The 11,380-nt window shown below is 35.5% G+C and overlaps 1 protein-coding gene across 4 annotated transcripts in view; it reads left to right on the plus strand.

Annotated features, from left to right (window-relative positions):
• Positions 1-9,718, plus strand: part of LOC105331667 (uncharacterized) — a 26,357-nt gene extending 16,639 nt beyond the window's left edge. For 3 of the 4 annotated variants that reach the window (XM_066077252.1, XM_034445574.2, XM_011433955.4), the window contains 7 exons: positions 6,738-6,895; positions 7,068-7,193; positions 7,285-7,691; positions 7,987-8,218; positions 8,569-8,664; positions 8,822-8,917; positions 9,385-9,718. In XM_066077252.1, coding sequence (XP_065933324.1) covers positions 6,738-6,895; positions 7,068-7,193; positions 7,285-7,691; positions 7,987-8,218; positions 8,569-8,664; positions 8,822-8,917; positions 9,385-9,651 — 1,382 coding nt within the window. In that variant the 3' untranslated portion in view covers positions 9,652-9,718. Of the gene's footprint in view, positions 1-6,432; positions 6,644-6,737; positions 6,896-7,067; positions 7,194-7,284; positions 7,692-7,986; positions 8,219-8,568; positions 8,665-8,821; positions 8,918-9,384 lie in introns of those variants that run through there. The other variant, XM_011433961.4, reaches the window with a different exon arrangement.
• The last annotated feature ends 1,662 nt before the right edge of the window (positions 9,719-11,380 follow it).

Below are 11,380 nucleotides of genomic sequence, written 5' to 3' on the forward strand. Positions count from 1 at the left end.
TTCGGATTCATTCTCCGACATTTATTAATTGTATTATGTTCGTTACTCTCTCCTCTGAATGTTAAATCTTCGCCTTCAGGTGTAAATTAAACACCGTTAATACCTGGTGAATATCTCTTAAATAAAACATACCAAGCACAGGTGGTAGAAAAAAGACATGTCGCGACGGTGTTACCTGACACGAAACACGGTCACTCTGAGACTTTCTTACAGTTCAGACAGTCTTTTTATAAAGTGTGTGTAAAATGTTTCCAATAACACCATTTATTAACAAAATTAAGCATTTATTCCGAGTTACATCATTTCTATCCCTGAAGTTAATTACAATCTCACAAAACTTGTATTCGTATAAGTTCTAAAACATTTAATATCATTTAAGGTAGTACATGTATATATATACATCGATTTAGGAAAATACACAAAAATATTTTTTAGATAAAAAAGTGTTCCTTTACATTGTGTCGATTAACACAAGTCAGAAATGATAAATGATAAATAATTATGTATTTTTTAAACGTTGAAATAAGTTTTGCAGTAGCCCATCTAGAAACTCAATGATATTTTGTTATATGGTATTAAAAAGATTTAGGTACAATTTGAAAAAGATTAAAAACGACCAGAAATTCCAATTTGCTTATACTTTAACTCTTGAGAATTAGAATTCGTGTTAGGTAGCCCTGTGATTAATTGTCGGGATCTGTGTGTTTGTGTACAGGGACGACAATTTATAGTAAGTGTATTCTTGATAAAGAACGATTTTAATGGAATGTATAGAGTTCCAGTTTGATTTGTGGTGATAAACTTTGACGTAACACATTTGAATGTTTTGTTGCGTGAAATAATTAATGTTTTTTAAATAAGTCATCTAACTATGAAAAAAATCAAATCTTATGATGATTCTCGAATTCATTGTTCAGTAAAAAAAAAAAACCATAAAGGGTGACGGAGTTCTCTTTCTTTTAAAGGGACAGCCACCTTAAACAAGAGTTGACAGTGGCGTTATGAATTATTATACAGTTTTGAATTCTGAAAAAATAAAACAACGAAATCAATTATAGTTATTACCCACAAAAAAGTCTACACAAATATAATATTTTCCTGTTTCTTATTATACCGTTATGGTGTTCATTGCATGATCGCTGTAATATTGCAGCACCTTGATATTTTAACTTAAAATTGAAGAACCAAGATGGGCATACCATTTTATATTTACATCCACCAAGTATGATCCCCTATATTTCTTAGGGTAATTAATTATAATTCATAGTTCTGTAGAAACTGACATGGCTGAAATCTACACGCCCTGTTTATCTATTGAGCAAAACCTTTATTGACCTAAGAAAAATCACGGACTGCACGAAATAGTCATAATGATGTCTGACTCAAATTCTCATAGAGGACGATTTGGCTGTTTATTTTATCTACTTGTGCACATCAACAATAATTTAATAAATTTTACTTACTTTTTATGATCAATTTAAAAAAATGTAAATATAAGCAATAGAATGCTCTCTTTGGTCACACTAACGCGGGTTATGTATTTTTTGGCATATATATATATATATATATATATATATATATATATATATATATATATATATATATATATATATATATATATATAAATCAAAGTTGATATGCAATAGCAAACCGCCATTTTACTGCAAATGATTTCAGTCGGCAAGCTATATGTACTTTTAAAGCTTTCAAAACCGTGCTCACTTTCCTTTGCGTTCTGTTTCGTCCGCGAGAAAACAGAACAGCTATCATAATAACAAGTTGCTGTCCTTTAAAAAAGGACTACAATACGTGGACCATTTGCATGTGTTTCCAACGAAAACGTGAAAGCCTTTTAAGACTATCAGAGATTCCACCGACTCTAGCCCTCTGCTTTTAATCACTAAATTTGTACGTTGTATTACGTATACATATATTTATAGCCCTGACTTTTTATCTCAGAATTTAAAGTGTTCATACTACTAAAAATAATTATGATCTATCTATGAATGAAGTTTGCATGTATAGTATCAGGCATTCGGTGAATTTTAGTATTTGCGCACACATTATGATTCGCACTACTATGCAGAGACAGCTTTTTGTAAATTAAAAATTTCATATTTTGATGCATTTTTCTTGAGATTTTAACTTTTATACAGGGACATAATTATTCAATCATACTTTAATGCTTAAAAAAATTTAATCGGGAAGTACCCTAGCTTCGCCTTTTATAAAAGTTGTGTATTCGGAAAAACAACAAAACATTGCTAATTATGCTATTTGATGCATGTTGTAGTTTCGGCTTATTTCGTAATTCTGATAGTTCATATCACATGCCAATCATTTCTTTAAAAGGAATACTTTGTTTCTGTACTGTTTACCGACAACTTTACAGCGCCTTTGAACTTATGTGTGCATATGTGTCCCGATCCCGATTCAGATAAACGTGTGTTAGCCTGGTTCCCTGAGCTACCCATTACGCACAGGAACCAGGCAAGCTCATGCGCAGGCTGAATTTTCCCCATAGCATCCGGTTTAACCTCGCTTATATATTTTCTGCGTGGACCTCAGGGTCCACGCAATCAATTTTGTGTTACGTCTAAGGTAATGTTGCCTTAGAATTCCCAATCCTCACTGCTTTATGTAATGCAAATATTAGTAAAGTTAACGTAAGCGAGATAACTCTTCCTCTAAAAAATTATTTCGAACTGTCCGAGTCAACGATGTTGGATATCAGTCGTAAAAGACATCTACTATATAGATTATAAACACAACTGTGACCATTTCGTACATTCTAAATAGTGAAATTTCTAAGAGATTGACTGTTAATATATAAATAGTGCCTGTTTGGGAGGGTAACTGTTGAAATTGACACCCCGAAAAAAACATTGTCAACCGACGCGAAGCAAACAGGCACTATTTATTTTATTATACTGAATGTCTTAATTTTAAAGAAAATTGTACTGCTTTTATATAAAAATGAAGTGAATTTTATGGCGAACCGTACACGCATAATTACGCACATGTAACAATTCGTTGTGTTACCCGTTGCCAAGTGTGTTGCTAACGCTGAGGGTAATAGTATATAAAAAGTGCCTGTTTGGGAGGATAACAGTTGAAATTGACACCCTTCGAAAACCATTGTCAACCTCCGCTTCGCTTCCTATTTCACAGAAAGATTACTTTGATGTGTACGTGTGTCATGATCTTGACCCGGTGACATTTGTGGTAGAGCAAGTTTTAAAACTGTCAAAAATGCATGAATTCTGTCTAGGCCATATTTTGATATGGAAAATTATTATATTAGAAGCTAAAACCTGACACAAATACTATCTGTGATCTAAAACATATGTCCTAACCTTGAACTTACTTTGGTCATTTGTGCAAGTTCAAGGTCATTTGAAGTCGCTGTAAACCACTCGGTTAACCAAACGATATCACAATTTCAAACTAAACCAAACAACACCGCATCTAAGATAATTAAACAAAAAACCCGCAGCTGTAAACTAAACCAAACAATACCGCGGCTGTAAACCTAACCAGAAAATTCTTCAACAGTAAACTGACCCAAATTATACTGCAGCTGTAAACTTAACCAAACGATGCCATAGCTGTAAACTCAACCAAACGATACCATAGCTGTAAACGTAACCAAACGATGCCATAGCTGTAAACGTAACCAAACAATACCCAATACTGCACCTGTAAACTTAACCAACAGATACCATAGCTGTAAACTAAACAAAATTATATCACAGCTTTAATTTAAAACCACATGTTTTAAAACTTATGGAATCCGGATAGGGCCATGTAGTTCACTATCGCATCATCGCACCATCGCCGTTTGAGTAGATAGTGCGATGGTGCGATAGTGCGATGACGATGATTCTATAGTGCGATGACGATGATGCGATGGTGCGATAGTGCGATGACGATGATGCGATGGCACGACAATGCGATGACGATGGTGCGATGGCACGATAAAGCGATAGCGCAATGACGCGATGATACGATAGAGATAACGCGATGGTGCGATAGTGATTACACGATGTTGCGATGGCGATGATGCGATGCTCTATCGCGTCATCGTTAGTTCTTTATCGCGTCATCGTCATCGTGTCATCGCACCATCGCGCCATCGACTTTTTGCGCATGCGCCATTGAAAGGAGAAAACGCGGCAGGCAGTAAATATATGAACGGATTTTATATGAGAGGTTGATAAACTTGACTCTCTAATAATAATTAGGTATTACAAATTAGCTTTACCCTTTTGCTAACGATATAAATATTTAAATCATAGGTAAAAAAAAAAAGCAAAAAAACAATGCAATTAATGAAAACCGCATGATCAAGGCATGGATTCAAACGGGAAAATGATAATTCTCATTCAAATTAATTAACAAACACATATGCTTTATATATTGAACGAAATAATTTTTAATTTCGGTATCCTAGTGAGCTGTTAGATTTGATAAATCGATAAAGAGTGTGTCTCTAATATTTTTAACCAGTACTTTTTGGTATGACTATCAAGGGAAAAGTGCGTACTCTATATTCATTGTAATTCTAAGAGTTACCTCCCTTTAAATATTTAATGACTTGTGAACATGATATGAGTTATAATATTGCAAAAGTACTATACTTTCATTAAGATTTAGATGGGAATTATGTACAAATTAATAACTTAATTATGGAATCCGGATAGGGCCATGTAGTTCACTATCGCATCATCGCACCATCGACGTTTGAGTCGATAGTGAGATGGTGCAATAGTGTGATGACGATGATGCGATAATGCGAGGACGATGAAGCGATGGTGCGATAGCGCGATGACGGTGATGCGATGGCGCGAAAATGCGATGACAATGGTGCGATGGCACGACAAAGCGATAGCGCGATGATGCGATGATACGATAGCGATGACGCGATGGTGCGATAGCGATGATGCGATGCTCTATCGCGTCATCGTTAGTTCTTTATATCGTCATCGTCATCGTGTCATCGCACCATCGCGCCATCGACTTTTTGCGCATGCGCCATTGAAAGGAGAAAACGCGGCAGGCAGTAAATATATGAACGGATTTTATATGAGAGGTAAATAAACTTGACTCTCTAATAATAATTAGGGATAACGCGATGGTGCGATAGCGATGACACGATGTTGCGATAGCGATGATGCGATGCTCTTAGTTTTTTATCGCGTCATCGTCATCGTATTATCTTAGCATCTCTCTATCGACTTTCCATAAAAAGGATTACATTCCCAGCAGCCATTGCACAACATGGCGTTTGATGACGAAGAGATGCTAGAAAATATTATAAATGGGTAGGACTTAAGATGAAATAAATTTATTGCGGACGAAGTAACATGCAGGTGTTTGTATTTGTTGAAGTATAAATATAAATCCTGCAAATATATCATCAGAAAAATAACTATTAAGTATGGAATCCGGATAGGGCCATGTAGTTCACTATCGCATCATCGCACCATCGCCGTTTGAGATTCCATAAAAACTTGCCAATTCCGTAGTTGTGATAATGTTAACATAAATGTAAATGATTTCACTGGTAAAACAATCGCATCTTGTTCACAAAATTTTATAAATTTGTACGAACATAACATTTATCACAGACGTAAACGACAATACAGCTCTAAATCCCAGCTAAACAATGCCACCGCCGATAACCTAACGATACCGCATACGGATTCCTAGCAATTTCACAGCTGATAACTTAACTATCACACATCTGTAAACCTTTACGGATATACCATCTATGGATATAATTTTCTAATCATTCAAACTATAGATTTCTAAACTTGTTTGATAATCTAATTTCGTATATGTTACCGATAAATTAATTAACAAAAGTGGAAAAATACATGTTTTATTGTTACATTTCTATACTGGATAACAATACTAGAAAATTACTCTTTTCAAATATTCATAAATCGAACTATCGACTGTGGCATACATGCATATGACTTGAATTTAAAATGGCTGTCACAGATTCTGCCAAATCCCAAGGGAAATTAAACTGATGACAAAAGTGCATCGCTAAGGCGACGTTTAAACAACAAAAGTTAAAACCATAATTAACTAAAATAAAACTGCTTTCTTTTCCACCTTAGCAGTAAGTATCTTGTGTTGTCTACATTTTGCATTGCTTGTTGCACTGATACCATATCCTGCAATCGTTTTTTTATTTTAAGAAAAAAAAAACCCCTTTAATTGCAGTTTGATTGCAGCGATCAACATTTTAAAGATACTCCATTAACTTTAAATGACGAACAAAACAAACTTCCGTTAATTTAATTGTTGATATATAGACACTAAAAGCTTTAAAGCTCCGGTGATATGTCTGATTGGAATTAAAAATAGCTGACCGTAAACGACCAGATTGCTGATAGAATTCAGGGTAGCTTATTTTGGACAGATGTTCTCTGCTATGGTCCTGGGGTTTCTGCGCATCTCATTAAGTATGCAATATCACGAGAAGTGTCGCCACAACTTGGCAACCTCCCCTAAACATTGAAAATCTGTGTATTGTTTGGTGTAAAGAAATTCTGATACAAAATGGAACTCATTAATTAGCCCTTTTGTTTGCTCTATTGGATTTTTAATTTTCTATTGAATCACGTTTGCAGTGAGTATTAAATTGAATATTGATATTTTTACAAGACATGGAAGATCAGTACTATTGGTCTTTTCTGTGCATTGGCTATTTCATTTTCCTACAGGGATGGCGTTTCCCAAGCTCCAAGAGTTCATGGGAGAGATCCAGAAATTCATGGAAACGGACGAAAAGCCGTTCCAAATGTCGTCCATTCTCCCCCGGGGAGCGAAGAGAGAGCTGGACAGCGCTGTACCAATGATCGCTGGCTTCAGGCCCTCAAAGGTAAACGCCCAGGGATCATTCATTTAAAATTCAAGCTAGCACTTAGTGATTGCTTCATTTTCGGTTCATTATTTTAATGGATTGATAAATTCACCATTAATTTCCTAAGACACTACAGAATATGTAGCGTTAGGATATAAGTAAAGTTTCTGTAGCAATTCGTTTCTTTTAGGTTTACTATATGTTCACCGTGCTGAGTTTTGCGGAGCTTGGGAGTTGGGACGATGTGAAAATGAACGGCCGTGCAGCCCTTGAAGAGTACGATGAATTCCTGAAAGAACTACCAGACAGCAAAAGGGTAAGTGATCTGTTGGAAATTGCAAATGACAAACACAGATATAATTGTATGTTAGAATTTACACTATTGTATATCTGTTTGCTATCAATAGAACAAGCCACCTACCCCACCGCCTCCTAAGGACACCATTATAAGCCAGGGATTTCCACAGAGCAGCTCTGCTCGATTCCATACCTCAATCGAAGACTTGCAATTCTACTCACCAAGACACGACGAAGAGAATACTCGAATATCCTCCCGACCATCACCAGCTCGGTCACATGATGCTCCTGGTGGCATGGATACAACACGGGTACCCGGTGGGTCTTACCGGTCTAACCACGTGGTCAACGGACATCGCAGCAACGGAAGAGCACCCCTTGGGCAGGAACAGAGAGGGTCACGTGACGGCAGCAAATGGGGTTCTGATGCTCAGGCCCAAAATGACGATGTTCTCAAGGATGACATTGCAAACTCTATCAGCAATCTCAGAAATGAACTAGGCAGTTTAAAGGATAGGTAAGCTTAAGCTTGATAATGATCACGTCATATTTTGTGTAACATATACATAATCTAGATCTATCAAGATTGCTTTACTGCATGGTGGTGTCACTCGAATTCTTATGGCGATGGGAGCTTTATAGTTTTTATCAGTTTCTTTAGTTACATCATGAAAAGTTTATTACAGTTCTGTTTTATATCTTACAGATGTATTTCTTCCAGTTTGCATAAGAACAAAGCTGGTTTTGATACCGATAGTTGACAGGATAACACAAAAGTGATCTAACTGATTTTTAGTAGAACTTGATTTTAGACTGTCACAAGAACTGCATAACAGCCCTGAGGTCCAGAGTACTTCCCCACCGAAACCGCCCCTCTTAAATCTGAAGTCGCCTCGGAGTGTTCGAGTTGATGACGTCACGGACAAACTAGCGGACGCATTTGCCGAGCTATTCCGAAAACAGTGGCTGGGTGCTTTGAAGGAGAAGAATAATGGTACTGGACACTCGGAGAAAAACTTGATATATCTGGCAGATATAACTAAGGTTGGAATTATTGATATCTGTATCCAAATGAACAATTTAAAACAATAATTAGCAAGGTTATGGGTTCAATGCAATTTTTATATATATAAACAGCAATGCTTATAGCTATTGAAACTCGCTGGGGATTTTAAAATTTTAGCAGTTCTAAGAAAATTTTTAAAATGTTTTCATGGTCAAATATTGGATAATTATGAAAGAATCTAAAACATTGATAATATTTTAAATATGATGTAATTCCCATGCCAAAATGTGTATCGTGATTAGTGGTAATTAATTTAAACTAAAGATGACAATATGGTCCAATTTTGACAACTCATTCTCATAAAGGCGACATTTTTATCTTCTCTCAGAAATGCCAGAATTACCTAGACGAAGTATGTGAAAAAGAGTACAATAATTTGTGTGAAGTTATACTCAAACCCATGGGCCAAATAGATTCCAGATACGTGAGTTCCTCGATTATAGAATAATTAAGTAATTAACGACATCAGCAAATGCATTTCTTTTATCAATTTCCCATTGATCATCTTTCATGAAAGAAAAATCGAATTTGGGACCCAGCAGCACATATAGTGTTTGGTTTATTTCATTATGATTTGACAGGTTCATATTCCAGAGGACCTGAGATCTCTTGTTCGGGTCAGATGTAGGCAGGTGCAGAGGGACACCATGCCGATCTCTCTACCCATCATAAAAGAGGTGAGTGCATGCACGTCGAATGCTCAAAGTTTATAAGATTGCTGGATGATCAACGAATTACTCATCGGGCATCAAAATTATAAGGCAAATAGATCTATAAGTCAAAATTTCATTCAGTAATAAAATAAATATTTATCGTAATATAACATTAAAATTTGTTTTTAACAACGTTATGTCAAGTCAGTTTTGCCAATGTGCTCAACCAAGATATATAAAAACAGTGTACGATGTTTGACTCAAGTCCATGATTATCTTTTAGTAAAGTTAAAATTTCATTAATTTTTTTCTTAAAATGTTGACTCCGCTAGTTTACTATATATATCTTTATACAGCACTCTTTTTTCAAGGAGATCGAGACAGTCTAAAAATGGTCACGACCATCAAGCCCTCTTAAATGTATATTTAGAATTACTTACCCGTAACATGTTTTGATCATTAGTACATATTCATTAATAACAATATTGTAGGTTGTCATACGTGACAAAATCCCGGAAGCACATAGGAGTCCAGCATTGAAGAAGTTTGTGGATAGGTGTGTGGAACTTATCTGGATGTTTGCTATCCATGATCCGCCCCTGCAGCTGGAGTGGGCCCGTGAGGGCGAATTGATGGGCAGCAATCTGGAGTCATACACCTCCAGGGGGAACAGGGTGGGGTTCAATGTGTGGCCTACACTACGACAGTTTAGAAATGGACCTGTCTTGTCTAAAGGAGTGGTTCAGCCAATCTATTGACGAACTTCAACCGCATGTTTAATACGCATTGTTACTGTTTATGTTTAATAAATTCTATGAAATCGTTTTTGAACCTTTACATACTCGAATGGGTTATGTTCACCTTGATTCCCTTTGCCTTTTTTTCCACTGGAAATCGGTTTTTGATGCAAAGCAAAAAAGATGTATATAACGATGAAAATAAATTTTATTTAACAAATGTAAAACTTGTAGATTGACAAACAAGTATTCTGTTTCTATTCTTTCACAAGCAAATCTTCTCCTGCATCATCTGTAAAAAAAGTATATCATGTCAAAATTTTTGCTACAAAATTGTGTTAAAGTTGTATACACTGTACATTTTTAGCAAAATGTTCTTGATGTTAGAGAAAACATTTAAATATAAGAAATCCACCTTGCCTTTTGCAGCCCCTCACGCTTTGCACGTTTTACACGAACACGTCTCCGGGCACTGACATTCTGCTCCACAGTTGCACTCGGTCTCCGTGCATCCGCAAGGGTTGTTGCAAATGGCGCATGCGCAGTCAGTTGTTTTACACTGGCAGGTTTCGCCGCAATTACATGCTCCGTTGGCGCAAGTGCAGTTTGTTTCTATCAATTAAAAAAAAATATCTGTGATTATTGAATTTAAAATCAACCATCAGCTACAACAAGAGGCGCCTTATCTACAGTTAAATCATTTGTATTTTTTAGAAAAACTTCTTTTCTCTTTATTTATTTCAAATAAATGTATTTTTAAAAAACTGTATGTACAAGTATCTATCTAAAGTTTTTATCTAAGGCGATATGAAATGTCGTCCGCATTCGATCTTGAAAATCTTTATCAGTACATCCTTTGCAACGAGTTAAGGACGCATAATGTAAAAATGAATCACTTCACCACTATTGAAACGTTTCTATTTTTTAAGTTGTTTATAATCATGACAAAAATCATTTCAGCCAAATAATTGTACTAATGTTTCTTTTTTAAAACAAGATTTCTTCACAAGTACGAGCACTTTTTCTTACTAAAGGCATATTTATTATAATAATTAATTTATAGTTCAGAAATACGAGCAAATAACTTACCGATTGGCATTTTGGAGGTGTTCGAACGGATGTTCTGTGATCAAGTAATCCAATGCTGAATGTGGCACTCACTGATACTGTGTGCTTTATATATATGATATTTGGTCAAATGCCGTGTGCAAACACTGAAAGATGCAGAGCCGTTCGCAAAATTTCTTTACCGGTGAACAATACCCCGTGGTAACGAATTGATGAAACATTAGGTAACCATATCTGTTGACATCTTGTCACCCAGTCAATTAACCGGCCTATTATAGTGATATACATCTCTAATGTTATCGTAATAAATTAATTAGCTATCACAATCATGTTTTATGTTCCTGTTGTCAACACTCCCAATAGGTCACATGTTTTGCCTGCTCTCAATCTTCTGGCATCGAGGTTAAGAGTTAACATTCAATCAAGATATGTATTATTCTAAAGGTATTTTTGACCAGTCAAAGTAATTTATTAAACAATCTGGACAATTTATTAGAAGTTTTAATGAAACTGCAAGCAAGTTTTTAGTCATATACGATCTACATTGACAATGATTTATTGAATCTCAATTCGGTGTCCTTTAAGAAACTTCAGCTGTTTAACACAATTTTAATAAAACCTCAATTAATTAATGTTTATTTTATTATTTTAGGAAAAACAACTATCAATTATGTTATGGGAA

Source organism: Magallana gigas, chromosome 2 (assembly GCF_963853765.1).
Source record: "Magallana gigas chromosome 2, xbMagGiga1.1, whole genome shotgun sequence".
Classification (NCBI taxonomy): Eukaryota; Metazoa; Mollusca; class Bivalvia; order Ostreida; family Ostreidae; genus Magallana; species Magallana gigas.